At 29.3% G+C, this 20,223-nt stretch overlaps 1 protein-coding gene and 1 long non-coding RNA gene across 2 annotated transcripts; both read left to right on the top strand.

Annotated features, from left to right (window-relative positions):
- The first annotated feature begins 5,193 nt into the window (after positions 1–5,193).
- LOC140878054 (cell wall / vacuolar inhibitor of fructosidase 2-like) lies at positions 5,194–5,730 on the top strand. The gene has a single exon (XM_073281655.1). The coding sequence runs from the start codon at positions 5,194–5,196 to the stop codon at positions 5,728–5,730; it is 537 nt and encodes a 178-aa protein (XP_073137756.1).
- Positions 5,731–11,432: 5,702 nt separating this feature from the next.
- On the top strand, positions 11,433–13,122 carry LOC140877091 (uncharacterized). The gene is made up of 3 exons (XR_012149233.1): positions 11,433–11,732; positions 11,815–11,852; positions 12,792–13,122. It is a non-coding gene; the product is annotated as an uncharacterized lncRNA (long non-coding RNA).
- The last annotated feature ends 7,101 nt before the right edge of the window (positions 13,123–20,223 follow it).

Genomic DNA, 20,223 nt, shown 5'->3' with positions numbered 1-20,223 from the left:
GAAACTTGGCTCGAAAAGCTTCTGTCTAAAAATGGCCGGAACGTCACCTGGAGAATCGCGCACAGATTTCAGTCCCGAAAAGGCTAGGGGTTCGGCTCGCGCGAATTCTTGCTTCTAAATTCACAATTTTCGGCTCGAAGGAACAAAAGCCTTCTATTACGGCGGCGGCAAAAGGCGACGGGTTTTCCGGGAGTCGCGATAAAAAAAAAGAAAAAAAGTTGTAATATAGGTGCCGGAAGATAGCTCTCGTCCGGAGATTTCCGAAGCCACATTTATGACGTAGATACGGCGCCGTCCGATATTTTCCAAAACATAATTAATTTTAAATACGTGATTAAATTATCTGGTTTAATTATTTTAAATCCCAAAAATTTAAAATTAATTATCTCTTATTAATTTTAAATAAAATATAATTAACACGAGTCTTAAACAATACATGTTCACTTTTGCAATGCTAATCGTTCGAGTACTACTGAGAAATTAAAAAAAAAAACGAAACGCAGCTAGCTCTTTCAAACGAAGAGAATAAATCGTTTTTAATTAATTACCTGGTTAATTATTTGCAGTCCGTATGCTCTAAATAATGTTGATCATATAATGAGAGCTGCAGAATTCCTCGTCAGTTTCTTCTACAATATAATTGACAAGAATTAAGTTGGACATTGTTATGAAGTACTGTGATTATATCGAAGATCATATATATTGCACAAATCATAGAACAATATTGGTACGTAAAAATAAACTCAAGAGAATCCTTACGATTTTTGCCGCAGATTCGACCTCGGAATTTAAAGCAAGAACTACCACACGGTTGTTACGAGTTACGATCTTATAAGAATTTCAGCTTGAAAGTTTATGGAGCTAGCTAGCTAGTGTGTAAGTGATAGGCATTGTTACGTTGTCCGGCCACATTTATATATAAGCTTGAAATTTCGTTGTTTATCATTTTAACAAATTACAAAAATGATTATACATACAATTATAGTTAATTCCTATTTTCATGTTTAAGATGGATAAAGACAATGACTAAGTTTATATAGAAATGAGAATATATAGCCATATGATAATATATTAAATATGCTTGTAATTTCCCAATAGTTATTACTCATCATATATATAATGGGATTTGGAATTTGTCATCATGGCTGTCTACATGTCATCCTTGCGATATTTACATGTTTCCACCAAATAATTTTTTTTTTCTTGCGTACCATTACGAGAAATAGAATGTTGATAATAAGAAATTTTATTGAGCCTTCTATAAAAATTTGTGTAAGTTTTTATAACAACAAGCCTCCTAGTTCACATGTTTCTACAAGTTTTTGTTGGCTTACCACCATGCACTAGGAAAAATATGAAAAATTAATAGAACACATCAAATTTTAGGTAATCTTTTATTAAAAAAATTTTGTAGCCAATTTTTCTCTAAGTTGAGGAGGTGTATCCAAAAAATATTTAATTCTTTAAATAAGCTTATTTTTATATAAAAAGTAAGAGATTTGTTGCCAAAATTAACAAATAATTTAGACTTTGGCTATAAATGTCTAAAAAAAAGGACACGCCATAGCAAATTAGCAATGGACCACGGACATAAGCATGTCCACATATATATTAATTTTAAAATATTAATTTTTTTTTTGTAAATATGTCTCTAAAGTATAATGATTAACACATTTTCATTACATATATAAAATCAATTTTTTCCCAAATATTCGTGCCTTATTGGTGATTTGTCGTCCCAAGTATGTCATTTGAAAATTTTCTTTGAGGTCAATGAGACAGTTGGAATTGTATACATATTTCAGGTTAATTGTCTTTATTTCAAGCTTATGATTTCATATCATTGGAATTTGTTCTTCATAATTGTGAGTCTTTTTCTTTTCTTTTCTTTTTTTTTTTCTTCTTTTGTTTGGGAAGGAAAAAAATAGATATATTTTGGGTATTATTGTATATCATTTGGTTAATAACTATGTTTGACTATGTTTTTCTTTCATCTCGATTTTTGATTAGTCATCATTGCAAGTAAAAGGGGAAAAAGGTTAATAGAGACAGGGATCGAAGCTTTCAAATTCTATGAATACATTATACTTTATAGATAGTTCAATACATGAAGAAAAAACTATTTTTAGAAACAAAGAAAACAATGAAGAAAAAACTATTTTTAGAAACAAAGAAACAATGTGTATGTTGACTACATATAATTGTAATTCATTCTTTATTTTGGGTTAATGGATTTAAATTATATACACTCAACCGACCCATCACCAAGTAATATTATATTAACTATGACTATGGCTAGTGATATGTTAGAGGGATTTCACAAGTTCAAACTAGACTAACAACATTTCTCAAAATCTCGAATTCCATTCCAATCTCGTCTTAAGAAGATATCAACTCGAAGTTTTCTCGACCTAAATTCTTCCATCTCGGTTGATATCTAGATAGGGACGAGAATAAAACCTCTTCTCGACCTGAGTTAATATTATTAATATATATTTTTAATAATTTTATTAACATATTAGACTACATGTTATTATCCAGCCCATACAAAATTAATTTTGGAGTTATTTCATATAATTTTTTATTGTTAAAATGATTGAATATTAAAATGCAAAATGAAATTTAATTCTTGTGTATATTTTTTTATGAAATTATTTATAATTTAATTAATTCATATTTATAATTATTTTATTATAACCTATGCAGAATAAGATATGCAATTTGCACTTCATATATTTACAAAATTTATATGGTAATTTTCATATAATTTTATTTCAAACATTTTAATATTAATTATCTGGTGTACAGTTGATGTTCTTCTTGATAAAAGTATAAAAATACAAAATTTTATATGTTAATGAAAAATTTTGATATGAAATTGGATTATACATTGACATCACATTTCTTGACGAATTTGTTTGATCTTAGTTATTGAGTCCCCAAGTAAATTTTCAAATGTTTCAATTTGAAATGATAACTTGAATTCGAAATCCAGTTACAACAACTCCCCTCAAATTTCTTTTTTTTTTTTTAAAAAAAAAAAAACTAAAATAAAATGATTAAGTGTGGTGACAAAAAATTGGATGGCTTCTTATTTATCCAAAATTTTATGCGTAACAAACTAGGAAACATACTTTAAGTTTACAATAAAAACTTGGTGGTGTTTACATCTAAATATTGTGAAGAACTAAATTCATCAGAATTTTATTAACACAGTGAGTAATGACCACTAATAGCTGGTTTAGTCTTTTTGCTTGTGTAAGGCAAAACTCTATATTAGTAAAATAAATAAAGTATATTAAAAAAACATTATTAGCACCGAAATGGGAAAGGGCATGTGCTATACCAATATTTATGTATGTTCACATCATCACATGCATAGGATGATGGTGTATATATTTTCTATACTATTTCATATTTCTACTTTTTTGCCATTATTATATGTGCAAATTGCTCAAAAATTCCCAATGCAAACATGTTTTGTTCTGCACTCCTTAGCCACTTTTTTGTACCACATTTTTTGTTAATTTGTACCACATCTTGTATGGTTTTGTACCACATCTTGTATTGTTTTGTACCACATTTTATGACTAGGGACCCCAAAGCAAAACATGTTTGCATTTGGGGATTTTTGAGCAAATTGCCCTTATTATATCTCATTTACCTTTCATCGATCTTTTTTCCTTATTTTTCATGTTTTTTTCCATATAATATAATTGCATGTTATGCTACATAATTTAAAATTGTTGATGGGTCAAAAAATATTTAAATTGTTGGGATTTGGTTTTTTTTTTTTAACATTTTATTGAAAAGTAAACGTTAGATATATTATTTCCTCCACATGGACATATTTTATTTTGTTGTATATGTGACCATATTCAACTTAAATATGCATATTATTTATCATTCAACGATAGATTCTAAGAGCGTGTAGCGTGGATTTTCAACGGCATAAAGTTTTGAGTAACAAAATCTCGAGTTCAAGACATAATTATAACATTTCGTCCCAACTCATAAAAACAATAATAATTGGGTGTGACTACAAAAAATGAATGGTTTCTTATTTATCTAAATTTTATGTGCAACCAACTAGTCAACATGCTACTTTTACTTTATAATAAGTGAAAAATTATAAATAAAAAATTAATAGTGTTTGATAAATAAGTTATTCTAATATTAATTTTTTTATCAGAATTACTTTTGTAGAGTAATATTATAGCATCCTTCTAGCAAAGCTAAAGCAAAATATGAGTTTAAGAAACTCACACTATATATATTATTTTTATGTGTCTTTGTTACATTTTTTCAGTGATTGCAATATTTTTTTTTTCAAGTACGTATATTAATTTCTTTTCCAAAGATTTCTTCTTGTCTTCGATCGTCCCGTGCTTGATAATCATAAATCTTGAATTTAATCAAGTTCGCAAATTTCGAGTCACTCAAGCTTGACATTCTCCAACATCATTCCCCAATAGAATATACACAGTAGTTTATTCCCAATCTCTTTTTCTTACCCCTATTTTATTAAGAAATTTTTATTTTTAAAATAATTTAAACATCCTGTTCCCTTTTAATTTAGCCAAAAGTACCTCTCATATTCCTACTAATTTTTTAAATCCTTGTTTTTTAATTTAATAATTTAATTTTTTTTTTGTAACAAGATTGTAGGACCACTCGATCCACAACCACAACTGTTAAATAATTATCGCTTGCAAAGCATTTATTTCAGAGATGTTTTTTTTATATAAACTAAATAAAAACCAAAAGCATTTCAAATTTTGAATACAGGGATGAGAAAAATATTTTTTTCAAAAAAGAAATCCAGAAGCAAGATCATGATCTTGCATCTATAAAATCATTATTTAATAATTACTCTTAAAATAGTTTCTCAATTTAATAATTAATATTTTACAAATATGTTTTTTATTAAGAAACTTATCCCAAATGTCGTTAGAGTATCTTTCTCCATTTATTGTGATGATAATGGAAACAAATGATATATTCTTTTTTTTTTCGGATCAAACACATATCGCACCTTTTTGGAACTACAATAAATTTTTGTTTTTGTAATTAAATAATTCCTTTTATATCGATATTGTTGTTATCTTTAGTCATCATCATATGTATTTCACAAACATATATAATTCAATTGTTGTCTTGCATATCTATTAATTATCTGCGAAAAACATACAAATGACAAAAAAAGTGTTTTTGATAGTTCTTGTTACGGTGTCCATCTCCTTCTTTGCTCAAGGAAAAGCAAGCAACAACAAAGACATGACATTATTAGAAAGCGTGTGTAAGAGAACGTATGACTACAAATTGTGCATCTCTTCTTTGAAATCGAATCCTCGTAGCTACAACGCAGACATAAAAGGACTAGCACGTATCATGATGGGGGTAACACGGAGCAAAGTAGATGAAATACTAAGAGTTATGCTTCAATTGGGAAGGAACGCAACGGATCCCCGCGTACCAGAGTGTTTGGACAATGTCTGTTATCCAGTGTACGATGAAAGCACAGATTATATCCAGCATGCGGTAGAACATTTGCAATCAAATTCTCTCAAAGAGGCAATCACTGACATGAATTATGCAAATGGAGATGAACAAGAATGTGAGAAATGCTTTGCTAAGCTTGAAATCAAGTCGCCTATGACATCTATAAACACTCAGTTTGCTACTCTTTGTAAAGTCACGGAAGACATTATAAGAGTCTTATTAAAGTAGAACTATAGAATATATAGTCGCCCATGACTTGGTATTTTCGATCTTTCTTCTTAATTAGTGTTTTTTAGCAGTTAATTATTATTCTAATCAACCTCCTCAAAAAGCTATATTCAAAAGTATCCTTTTGTGTTAAATATCTCATATTATAAGAATTTTTAAAAATGATTTAAGTAGGTTTACTGCATTAAGCAAAATGTAAGTTTATTCTAATTACTAAACTCATAAATATTTAATTTACATGCATGTAGTAACAATTGATAAGTTTTGACTTTCAAATTTTTGATCGATCTATCACTACAAAAAAAAAACGGAGTTTGCCACGGTTTAATATAAACCGTAGCAAACGTTGTCACGGTTTTAATAAAAACGTGGCAAATATCAACAGTAAAAATTAACCGTGGTAATTCAACACGGTTTATAAAACCGTTGCAATATTTTTTGTAACGGTTCTAATAACCGTGGCAAATTGCCACGTTTTTAATGTAATCGTGGCAATATTTGCCACGTTTTTACAAGAACCGTGGCAATATTATGCTATTTTTCAAACCGTCATCATTTGCCACGGTTATTTTAAACCGTTGCAATAATTTGCAACGGTGTTTATTAAATAGTGACAATATTTAATTTATTATTTACATTGCCACGGTTTATTAAACCATGGCAAAACTTGCCACGGTATAATTCAAACCGTGGCAAAAATTGTCACGGTTAAAATACGTGGCAAATATTGCCACGATTTTAAGTTAACAGTGGCAAATTTTATTTTACGCGTCTACAACGCATTCATTCCGCGTCTCATTAATTTATTTTTTACATTGCCACGGTTGAAAATAAACCGTGGTAAAAAGTGCCACGGTTTTGCCACGGTTTAATATAAACCGTTGCCAACATTGCCACGGTTTACATACGTGGCAAACATTGCCATGGTTTAACTAAATCCGTGACAACAATTGCTACAGTGTTAATTTAACCGTGGAAATATTTATTCTACGCATTAAAAACGTGTTCATTCCTCGTCTCATTAATTTATTATTTACTTTGCAACGGTTTTATAAAAAACCGTGGCAAAAATTGGCCTATAAATTTCCTCGTCGTCAGAATCAAATCTTGCAATGCCTATATAATTCGAACTTCTTTATTTTGTTGATAGCATCACGCCACAATAAAATTGAGTTTGTCTCCTATTCGTTGTTTCAAACTCCACAAGCTAGCATAAGAGGTACGGTATTTGCAATACGAATTGTTTTTTTTAAAATTTGTCGTGTAATTTTTTTTTATGAAAAAATTTGTTTAATTGCATAAAAAATTTTATTTTATAACCTAGAATAAATTTTTTAAATTTACGATTTGAATATGTTTTGTAAACAACTTTCAAATATATATATATATACGCGTTTATTCTACGTCTCATTAATTTATTATTTACATTGTGATGGTTTTATAAAACTGTGGCAACAATTGGCCTATATAAATTTGCCTCATCGTCAGAATTAAATCTTGCAACGCCTATATAATACGAAATTCTTTGTTTTGTTGATAGCAACACGGCCCAATAAAAGTTTGTCTCCTATTCGCTGTTTCAAATCCACAAGCTAGCATAAGAGGTACGTTATTTGAAATACGAATTGTTTTTTTAAAATTTGCTGTAAAATATTTTTTTATGAAAATTTTTGTTTAATTGCATAATAAATTTTATTTTATAACCTGGAATAAATTTTTAAAATTTACAATTTGAATATGTTTTGTAACCAACTTTCAAATATATATATATATACACTAATGCATGTAGGAACGAATATGTCTTACGACAGAAGTTGGATTGATCGTCGATTTGTTAATGGATATTTGAATGATGAATTCATTCATGGTATAGAGGTTTTTGTTGTTTTTGCAAAAAGTAATTCGACATGTTTACCTGACGGAACTATAAGGTGTCCATGCAACCGAAAGAAATGTCAGAATCTAACTTACTTTAACGAAACCACGGGGAAAGAACACTTGTGCAGAATTGAACTCTTCGATTAATTTGCAACTATACGCGGGCCTGCGCGAGAACGCCTCTTGACTATTTAATTTTACATTTTCATAAAATGTATCGATATAAGCTCAATTGTAGTGTTTTCTATATGACATGTCCAATTTCCATTAACAATTTGAACTGCCTGATTAGTCCAAGTAAGATGTAGCGTTTATTTGTCATTTGGTGCGCAACCAAATACAAGTGTATTGTGTGTGTGTGCGTGTGTTTTTTTTTGTTTTTGTTTTTGTTTTTTTGTTTTTGTTTTTGTTTTTTTTGTTTTATAACATTACACAGCCTCATTTACTAATTTCCACAGATATATAACTGTCGTCATACCACTTTGAAAAAATAGAGCGTTAACAGAAAACATCAAACACCCTTGAATGAAAAAAAATTGATCAAAACACTAAAAGCTACGAATTTATGAGGCTGTGGATTTAAAATCTATTTAATTGTTAACAATGAAACAATAGATTAAATATTAAATCTATACACTACTTATTTATACATTAGTTATATAAAGTATAATGCATTTCAAATGAGTTTATTATTGGGTGGACTTGAAATCTATCTTAATCAACATGAAATATCATATAAAAATGAAAAAAAATAGATTTGAAATTTATGTTGCTACTTCTACATACAACAAAAATACATTTGAATATATTTGAAATTCATGGATTTAAAATCTATCCAAGAAAAATCCAAATTTTATTTAGCCTTCTATAAAAATTTGTATATATATTTTTTATAATAATACATAGTCTAGTACTCTAGTTCATAAGTATCCACAAATATTTGTTGTCTTGCCACTACGAGAAAAAAAGTTAAAAATTAAAAGAAAATACCAAATTTTAGTTAGCCTTCTATAAAAATTGTTAGGTTTTTATGACAATGCGTAGCCTTATTCACAAGATTTCAAATTATTTGTTGCCTTACCACTACGAAAAATAGAGAATTAATTAAAAAAACTACATCAAATTTTAGAAGTTGGACTTCCATAAAAGTTTGTGTAGTTAATTTTTGGGAAAATTGTTTTTTTTGGTCCGATATGTTTGTCACTTTGCGATTTTGGTCCTCTATATTTTCAAATTTCAGTTTTAGTTCGCTATCTTTATTTTTTGGGCAATTTTAGTCCTTTTTCTGATGTGGCGCTGATATGACACCGATGCAGTGATGATGTATAATTGACGTATACAGTGTCACGTAAGCATTTTCGAAGAAAAAATGACTGAAATTGCCAAAAATCAAAACATGCAGGACTAAAACTGAAATATGAAAACATAGAAGACCGAAATCATAAAGTGACAAACATACAGGACCAAAATTGCAGTTTTCCCTTAATTTTTCTTTTATGTCGAGGTGGTGCATGTAGTGACTCTCACCGTGATCACCAAAAAATCAAGAGCTTACACATGCATTCAATTTAATTAAACAATAATCAGAATATAACAGCGGAAACCATAAAAAATTTACAATCCCAAGGAAATGAATATGTAAAATACTTAGTTATACAACCATATCGAAGGTAATGTATAAACCCAAACATAAATACTGAAGGCTTAGACAGAACACAAACATCTTCAAGTGCTCACAGACAGCAGCCTAAGCTTTCCTGGAACCACCCGCCTCATCCAGTCGCAAACGTGTCCCATGGAATAGGGTGTTCCAAAAACAGTACGAAGATGTGAGCATAAAATACTAAGCACGAGAGTATGAGTGTACAGTATTATAATTGCATGTATGCAAGTGATCATCTGGGTACCAAGACACGTACAAGGTCAATAAATCAAGCTCACAGACTGGGCTCAAGGTATATAGCACGCTGCGCTATCACATCAAGAGACGACTTCAAATTTGGCGCAGGAAAGGGTTGGCGCATCCCTTTTTACTTTTTTTTTTTTCAAAATTTTTAATTATTATATTTATTTATAATAATTAAATATATATTATATTTTTTGTTTTTTAAATTATAAATAATAATTTAATATTTAAATTATTGTTTAATAATTAAATATTAATAAAAAAATATTATAATAATTCATTTAATTTAATATTAAAATTTATTTAAAATATATTGAATAATAATTAATATATGTAAAATAAAAGGAATATTCCGAGAATATTTTTTTTTGGTGCAAGATTTGATGTAAATCAATTAGAGATGAATATTGTATTTGGTGCAAAAATTGCACCAAAATGGTGTTTGTGGTTGGAGATGGCCTAAGAAACAGTACACAAGCTGTTGTTGAATCCATACGCCTTTTACATGAACAATTCCAGAGTTAGGGCATGATAACTGTCATGATTCCCTATTGATTTTCAAAAATCTGCAATAAGATCTGTGAGGGTCACAAGATATGTGAGAGAGCACGATTAGAATATGGGTCAATTATACTGGGTAATTTCTTGTGTTGGGTTGATCCGTCTCACGGATTGAGACTTTCTCACAGGAGTGTTATTCTATTTTGAAATATCTTCTATTATATCGATAGGGTTGGTGTGTATAGTGTATTACAAATACACACAAACAATTATATATATATATATAGGCAGATGAAAATTTATATATATAGAGTTTGACTTATGCTGCTCACCAACCGTGCCAACCTCTGTGCCCACCATGTATAAAACACTCAACTATTGTACATGGTGAGAATAGAAGTTGGCACAGTTGGTGGGCCTATATATATTATATGTATATGTGTTGTGTAATAAATGGTGAGTTTCACTCGATTATAAACGAGTTAAATTCAACCATTTAAGTGGACTCGGTCGACACAATTACATCCCTGACCACAAGTTTCATTGGCCTGGCCCTTTTGAAGGAAGATTATTTCATTTAAAGGTCCAGCAAGAGTGAGAGAAGGTACTTAATAGTTAATACTTGCATCCAGAAAGCCATTTTCACAATGTTACCTCGTAGGTGGAATTTATTGGGCTATTTGACTCTACAATAATATAAAATTTAACAATACCAACAAAAAACTGAAATTTTAACAAGGTGTAAAACTAACAAACTTTTTTTTTTTGACAAGGTAAAACTAACAAACTATATGAACTAAAATACTATTTCAAATCTTAGAATAAAATTTTTCTATAAAAATAAATTTATCATAAAATTTCTAATTTCTAATTAAATTATATTTTTAAAATGTTGAAATATATAAAACATCGATTGTTTTTCAGCTAAATAAAATTTACTCATGTTCAAACAACTTTTTAGAATTAGCTTTTTATTCCACAAATTTTAATTCCAATAATCAAAATAGGAAAATTGAATATGTAAAATGCGTATGAAATAAATATTAATTTAAAACATTGATGTATTTGACATATTTAAATTTTAAATAATTACGATCAAGTTAAATTAAAAAAATTGATTTGAAATATTTAAATTTTAAATAATGATAATCAAGTTTAAAATATTAAAGTTTCCTTTGGACTTATTTTTTAAAAACGTTTTTAGTTTTTTTATAAGTTTAAAAAAATTTAATGTATGGGTTTGGATAAAAATTTTATAGATTATTTTTGAAAAATGTTCTTTTAAGTATGGTTTTTAAAAACAATTAGAAGGTGGTTTTTGATGTTTTTTGGGATGAAAACGGGTCTGTCTATGCTGCCTTGTCTGCCCCAAGGGCAGATCAATGGCCTAGATTGATCTGCACATCATCTGGGACCATTGAGTGCCCGTTTGCTGGCATAGAATTTTTTTGATAAAACTATCAATCAGTTTGGATCGTGATGGAGTCGTCATGCTTTCCGCGGTCATCGTAGCATCAATCGCCATCGTTTTTTCGTTGGGATAAAACTATCGATCAGTTTGGATCGTCCAATTTGGCTGAAAACTACAACTGTGGAATTGCAAAACAATTTCGCAGTGGTGCGATGGCGTTTGGATGTTTACTTGGTTGTGTAATTGCAGGGGAGAGCAGATACTACTAATTTGGTGTGCCAATATATACTTATTGGTGTCTATCTTGTAAGCTGTGGCTTTTGTTTGATTGTTGTTTTTTCCCCCTTTGATAAAAATGTGAGATTTGAGAAATTTTTATTGGTTGAAGGTTCCAAAGTTTGGAGGGTGATATTAATGTGAACCCTGGTAAGCATTTCTCGAATTCGGTCATTTGCTTCTTGTTAAAGTTTTTCTTGCTTTTCTAAGTTCTATTGCATCATAGTTAATTGAATCAGATATCTGCCTTAGGTTAGTTATCTTAGCTGGAATATATGCCTAGTTTCTTTATCTATTTACAGTGTTGTCCCTCTCCATGGGAGGAAAGAGTATCTCTCATTTTACGCCATAACCAATGTGGGAGCCGGATATTATATACAACACAAATGCAGATGAATATGGTGAAAGTATCTCTCATTTTACACTAACGTAGCTGAATTTTGTGTTAGGTGGAGATTGTGTTATCTATGTATTCTTCTGTCTAGAAGCATGAGCAAGATTCAGAAATGGTGCATAAATTTTAAATTTATCATTTACCATTGAATGGAAAATGCCAATATAATTTATGACTAGTAATGAGACACATCTGTGTTAGGTATATTATTTTGTATGTTTCTGAAACTTTTCTTGTGCATCGAATAAGATAATTGTTGAAAGCTAGAACTAAATTTTTATAGTTTTCATGAATATTTAAATTTGCGCTCCGGTTTTTGTATGACATTGAATTTGTCCATGGAAGATCTGGGATTGCAAAATCGTTGGTGATAATTTTAAACTTCTTGGTAGCATGGACATCGTGCTCCAAGTCAGATTAAGCTCTCTGAATGTTAAATTATTCCATTATTAATAATAATTAAATGGTCTTGAATCATGTCTGTCCAAAGTTGTTTCCATAATCTACTTATTAGATTTTGATTGCATGTTAGAGGCATAGAAGAATTTCTGGAAAAGCAAGATGAGATTCTTGGAGCTTTTAATTTGGACATATCTTTCTTGTGATATAATTGTTGCGCAAGATTTATGCCTCTTGTTAATTCTCTAGTTATCGGTGTCCCCGCAAATCCTATAAGTTTAGTTTCATGAATGCAGAAGTACCCAAAAACTCAATGATCCGATAAATAGCGCTTTGGAGGTCCAGAAAATGGACTACTCTTTGCTTTATTTTCATCAGCTTGCTGCAGAGATGGCAATATGAAGAGCTGATATACAAGAAAAGCAATATGTTCTCAGGATGGAGACTTGAAGATGAAACATGTTCAAAGAAGAGCTAAAACCTTTATTGATCAAATGATATTGTATTAGAGATAAATAAGTTATACTTGGCTAGTTGATAGTAGAGCCGCCAATTTGGGTTAGGCCAGTCGGATCGGCCCGGCCCGCCACATAATTTAAGTGGGTTGGGTTGAAATTTTTTCAACCCAACAAAAGGTGGGCCAAGATGGGCCAACCCGCCAAGTCTCGTGACTCGCGCGGGTTGGCCCGCAGGTCTGTAAAATTAATAATTTATTTTTATTTTTATTGTGATATATGTATTTTTTAATAAAAGTTGTGATTTTTTTTGGTATTAATTACTTTATATAAAATTCACACACATGAAATCAATAATTAAAATTTTATTAATATGTTTCTATTAATATTTATTTATTAAATGATATTTATAATTAATTATAATATTTTTTATTTATTTTTATTTGTCGTGAGCCAACCCGCGGGACGGCCCGTCTAACCCACAACCCACCTTGGGTTGGGTTGGGTTGATGATTTCTAGCCCGCCATCAACCCGCCAAAAGGTGGGTTTTTGGTGGGCCGGCCCGCCCCACCATGGATTAGTCCGTTTGACAGCTCTAGTTGATAATTGATAACTTGATACATTAGTTAAAAGGACAGTTATGAAGTTATATCGTAGTATAATTTCGCTTGTATAAATACATCATCTTGTAAATGTTGGAAAACTGTGTTCAGATCAATTATAATTGATACCCGGTGCAGCGGAAGTTTAAAATTTATTTTATTAATATGGAACGATTCCATATCTGGGTATCAAAACTTTACGATTAAATTTGTGTAAGTAAAACAAATAATTACTGTTAAATATTTTACCTTAAAATCTCGAAGCGAGATTATGGACACCAATAGAATTTAATCTGCTCTTGTTGTATATCCCCGGAACTGATGAACGAACGTTTCTTCAATCAGGTCCACGAATAGAAAACAAAACCCTCTAAATGACTGCACTAGAAATCAATCAGAAGTTTGCATAGAGAATAAACAGATATGATCTGTTAATTCAGATTGTAATTTTTCACAAAAACACAACCCAAATTTTTTCCAAAAGGGACAGAGGATTTCGAAAATCCCCTTGAATAATATAGGCTGAAATTCAAAAATTGCAAGACTGAATTCACACCAAATTTTCGAACACTGCAGTCCTATTTATAGATAATTTCTAGACTGGATTAAGTTATAGAAATTAATATAAAATTCATCGTGACTCCAATTGATAAACTGACTTCACCAATGTGCACAGAAATCATTTCTCCATCTTTTAGAGTCAAGACAATTTTTCCTGAATCCGAATTCAGTGATTTCCAAAAATGCCCATCCCTATGTCATTTTAGGAAATCCCACTCCCTTTTAATTAAGAAGTCCAACTTCTCTTTCATTAAATTTAACTCTTTAAATTTAATTATCTCTACGGGGTTTTAGTAATCCATTACTTGTGTAACCCTCAATGGTTCAGGAATACAGCTAGCCGTGGGCTCACAACTCCTTGTGACTCGGAACAACAATTTCCGACTTACCCATCGAATCATGGTAAGAGCGCCTAGCAACATCGCCCCATGATTTCCTAGGTATTACTGATAGTGCCTGCAAGAACCAGTAGATTTTGGTTAGCGTACAGTCCGGTCCCTTCAACCAAATATCCTGATCGAATCAATAACCATTGGTGCATCGAGAGTCGTTCGAGATTCGATAACTATGCATAACATCTTGGAGATCTATTAGTGACATCGCATGTGTTACTAGGAACACCAAGTAACCTAAAACACATCATGTACTCTGGCCAGAGATTCGTCACACTAATATCTCCTCAGATCGCATAGGATATCCACACTCGCAAGTATGTGTTGAATCCTTGACAACAAAGCATCGACTCCTATATGTGTCGTAACTGTACCCAATCCCGACACCTGATGACCCCAATAGAGTCGGTAAACGAGTCAAAGTACAGTACTAGCAAATAGAGTCTCAATGATGTTTCAAGTAATAAGGACTAATGGTGTACAACCAAAATCGCAAACTTTATCCACTCGATAAGTGTTAACCACTTGGAAAGTTCGAATAGGGTAGTTCGATCATTCATCATATGAATATCCATTTGCATGCTTTGAACATCTCTATGTTCCACACCAATGAAACGTGGTACTCGGCATCGCAAATGCTAGTCTCAATCTCGAGCGATCCTTATCCTTATTTGCGGACGGCTCAATTGACTAGGAACAATTTAGAATATACAGTGACTATAAGATGTGTTTCATGATAGCCATCCCCATGTGCTACCACATCTTACATACACTATAGTATATTCAAGGTCTTTATCAAAACAACAATAGTATATCATAATATAACAATATGAAGAAAGATAAAGTCAATACCATTATAAAAGTGTAAATTATATTAAACAAAAAATTGTTTTACATAGAGTCATAAAAGCCCTTAGCCACAAGTTGGCTAACCGGGCACCCACTCTTTCAGTAAAATTGTACAGTTCATTTTTTTCATTCTTTTGAATGCAGTGAATTCTCAGCTTTCGATCTTAAACTGACACGTGTAGCTTGGTGTCATATTTCAATAGAATAGTCATTAGAGTAAGGGTTAATTGCCAATCACTCCCTCAACCAATTTATAACTTATTTATAAATCCCTACATAAATAAAACTTACTTTCAACTCCCTGGAGAGAGAAACTTTTGTTTATAAATACCAATTATACCCTTATCTCTTAAAATTCATAAAAAAAAGAGAGAATGGATAATAATAAAAACAAAACCAATCCAAATAGTATATATATAAAAATTCAAATTAAAATCAAAGAACATAAACCATATCATATACATGCTTATGTTGATACAGGAGCAAGTATGTGTTTAGGAAGCAAACATATACTTCCAAATCATTATTGGAAGAAATATGATAAAGGATTAAAAGTTCGAATAGAAGATGGATTAATAATCATGCTTGATACAGTAGCAGAAAAATTAAAAATAGAAATTGAAGAAACAAAATTTGTAATACCCATTATATACCAAATAGAATCAGGAATGGACATTATAATAGGAAATAACTTTTTAAGAGAATATCTTCCTTTTACACAATTTGAAAATCACATAACTTTAAACAAAGGATCATCAATGATTTATATTCCTAAAATACGAACAATATTTCGTGTAGGAAATGAATGATTTACAAAGAATTTTCATAAACGAAATACAAATCCAATAGAACTAAAAATAGAAAATATTTTAACAATTAATCATGAAAAAGAAATCATGAAGAAATTTTATGATATTTGTTCTGAAAATTCCCAGGACAAAATTAAGAAAAAAAACAATTCATTGCTTCAATAAAACTTAAAGACCCTAATATCACAATCCGTGAAGCACCAAGAAGATGCAACATGGATGATGTAAAAATATTCGAAAAAGAGGTTCAAGAATTACTAAAACTTAAGATAATCATCCCAAGCAAGAGTCCACACTCTTCACCAGCCTTTTATGTCAGTAAGAAAGACACTGATAAGAAAAGAATGGTAATTGATTATCGAAAAATGAATAATGCAACAATTATGGATGGATATTACATCCCAAACAAGAATGATTTACTATCTTATATATGAGGAATGAAATATTTCTCCAGTTTAGATTGTAAATCAGGATTCTGGCAAATTCAGCTAGAATCACAAACACAATTACTTACATCATTCAGTTGTCCAAAAGGACAGTATCAATGGACTGTATTTCCTTTCGGACTTAAACAAGCACCAGGTATCTTTCAAAGATATATGGATGAATCTTTTAAAACATATGTAGATTTTTGTTGTGTTTATATAGATGACATATTAATTTATTCAAAAACACTAGATCAACATTATAAAGACCTCATGACAGTATTAGATATTTGTCATAAAGATGGAATTATACTTTCTGAAAAGAAAGCACAATTGTTTAAAACAAAAATAAATTATTTAGGATTACAAATATAAGATGGAAAACATTGTTTACAACAGCATATACTTAAGAAAATTCACGATTTTCCTAGTGAAATCAAGGATAAAGATCAATTAAGAAGATTTTTAGGATTATTAACTTATTCTGGAAATTACATTAAGAAACTTGCAGAAATCAGAAAACCTCTTCAGGTAAAACTTAAACAAGACTACAAGTGGAAATGGTCTATAGAAGATACTAATTATATAGATAATTGTTTTCAAAACCGGACCGGACCGGCCGGTTCTACCGGTTCGACCGGGAACTGGTCACTGGTTCGGTTCGGAATACCTCAAATAACCGTTTTATCGGTCGGACCGTTCAGAACCGGTCAAGAACCGGTCAAAACCGGTCGAACCGGCTAAGAACCGGCCAAGAACCGTTTTCAAGAACCGGCCAAGAACCGGTCCGACCGGAATTTTGAATTTTTTTTTAATTTTTTTTTTAAAAATTAGTTTTTTTAAAAAAAATTAAAACTTTAATTTAATATTTTATTATATATATACATTATTAATGGAATTTGTACATTCTTAAAAATATTATTGTACTATTATTAGAGTTTTTTTAATTTAATTTTAAAATTATATATAACTATAATTAATATTTTGAATATATTTATATTGTTATTTATTTTTAAAACTAGGATAAATATATTTTTTTGTCTATTTATATACATATTTTAGGTTTTAAATTTTAAAATATATTATTAATTTTATTATATTATATAAACGGTTTTCCGGTTCGACCGTCCGATTAAAACGGTCTGACCGATTGAACCGTTTTTCAAGGTAAACCGGTTCGATCACCGGTCCGGTTATGAAAACATTGATATAGATACTATTAAAAAAAAAATAATTAGTAATCTTTCTGAGTTATATTTTCCTTCCAATAAAGATATAATAATAATTGAAACAGACGCTTCAGATGAGTACTGGGGAGCATGTTTAAAAGCTTATACAAGAGAAAGAAATTTAGAAGAACTTACTAAAATAGCTACTAGAAAAAATGAAGAATTATGTAATTATACATCAGGAACTTTTCAAGGTGCACAATTAAATTATCATTCAAATGAAAAAGAATTATTAGCTTTAATATTCACAATTAGAACTTATGAAATTTATCTTATTCCTAAACCATTTTTAGTAAGAACAGATAATATGAATTTAACATATTTCAAGACAAGGAAAATATCAAGAAATGCAGGGAGAAATGCAGCAAGGCTAATTAGATGGCAATTGGAATTGAACCATTATCAGTTCGAAATCCAACATGTCAAAGGAACGGATAATTCATTACCCGACGCATTAACCAGAGAACTTCATCCAAATTATACTATCCGTAGTAACGGAATAACAAAAGAGATCCTAAGTGATCCAGAAAATGACCACGAGTCATCCGAACATGCCTTAGAAAGCATGGGGAATATAAATTGATGAAATGAGATTTATATTCAGAGACATGAATTATTTTATGACTTTCAGTCATCCGAACATGCCTCAGAAAACATGAGAAATATAGATTGATGAAATGAGATTTATATTCAGAAACATGAATTACTCTATGAATAAAGACAATCAATCTCATTTATGAAGATTGATTCAATTCTTGCAAAAGAATTTCATAAATGCAATGATACGCATAATAAAACTATCCGAGTTACTCACGAAAAAGAGTTAAATTTCTAACCAGTTATATATATATATATATGTTTTATTGTGCAGGATGAAACAATTAAATCAATTAGAAGAACAATTTATTGACATAGATGAAGAAATTCAGATTCTTCAACAAAGAAAAAAGAATATAAAAGGAAAAATTCAGAGGATTAAAGAAAAGATGACAACATCATCATCATCATCCCCACCAAAAACTCCAATCAAGTTAGCAACTCCATTTAACAAAATAATGGAGATGAATGAAAAATCATCGCCAACAGAAAATAGAAATAGATGGTCTTACCTAAAATATTAACCATTCATAATTATCGTTAAATTTCTAGATATCCTTAAATAGATAAAACTCAAGACAAATAGTAACAATATTATTCACTTAACTAATTATTGTTTTTTTAATCTTAATTAACGTATTATTTCATTTATTTACGATTATTTGAAACAAAATATGTTACTTAGCTAATTCTAACGTTTTAAATATGTTATTTCATCTCTTCTTATTTTTTATTATAATTTTAAAATATAAATAAATAATTAATCATAATATCTTATAAATGATATATTGCTATAAAATGAAAATTGAAATAATATATCATCGATCAAATTTATAGTTGAAATATTTTTCAAACAACATTCTTCATAAAAAAATTAAAAATAGATATATATATATATATAAAATTTAATTTAATATTTATTATTTATTTACATAAAATTGACAAAATTTAAATAATAAATTATCTTATAAATATAACGTTGATAATCACTTGATATTTTTATTAAATATTATAAAACATAATATACATACAACATTATTTTTAATCCCAAATTTTAATATAACTTGTATGTTTTTAAGCTTTAAATTTTATAAATTTTTGGAAAATTAAAATGGTTTATATCCCAATATTTACATTTTTGTGAGTTTACGATTTATTAATATTTTGTGTTCATATTAAAATGTGATATAAAATATTTATAATATCACATTTTTAGATTAAAATATTTTTTTGATATTATTTATTTTATTTAGATATGATAAAAAAATATTGCATTTTGAGTTTTTTTTAAAGTAAATAAAAAATTTAAAATATAAGGAAAGTTAGTTTAAGGACAAATTTGTCTAATTATAAATTTCATATAAAAGGTGGAGTGTGATCAACACTTTTTGGAGTGTAAATAACACTCCCCTTTTAAAATATACGTAAGAGTAGATCTCCTGTGAGACAGTTTCACACTTTTATATATCTTGAATAAAAAAGTAACCAAAATTTTATGTACCTTGGTATAATTTTTTTGTTATTTTATATTTATTTGAATACAATAAAAAATATGTTATTTGTATATTATACAAAATATGGAACTTTCTTAAAATATTAAATTTTATTTTTTAAAATAATTTTTTAGTTTTTAATGTAAAAATATTTTATATTTATATTTTTTAAAATAATCAATATTTCATAATTTAAGGATAGAATATGCAAGGTAAATTTGTCTAAGAATTGATTAATTATATGAGATGTAGTGTTATTAACATTTCCCAGTGTAAATAACATTTCCCAATTTTTTCAAATCATCTAATAAGTTC

The sequence above is a fragment of the Henckelia pumila genome, chromosome 2 (assembly GCF_033568475.1).
Source record: "Henckelia pumila isolate YLH828 chromosome 2, ASM3356847v2, whole genome shotgun sequence".
NCBI lineage: Eukaryota > Viridiplantae > Streptophyta > Magnoliopsida > Lamiales > Gesneriaceae > Henckelia > Henckelia pumila.
This window is presented reverse-complemented; position numbering and strand designations above follow the sequence as displayed.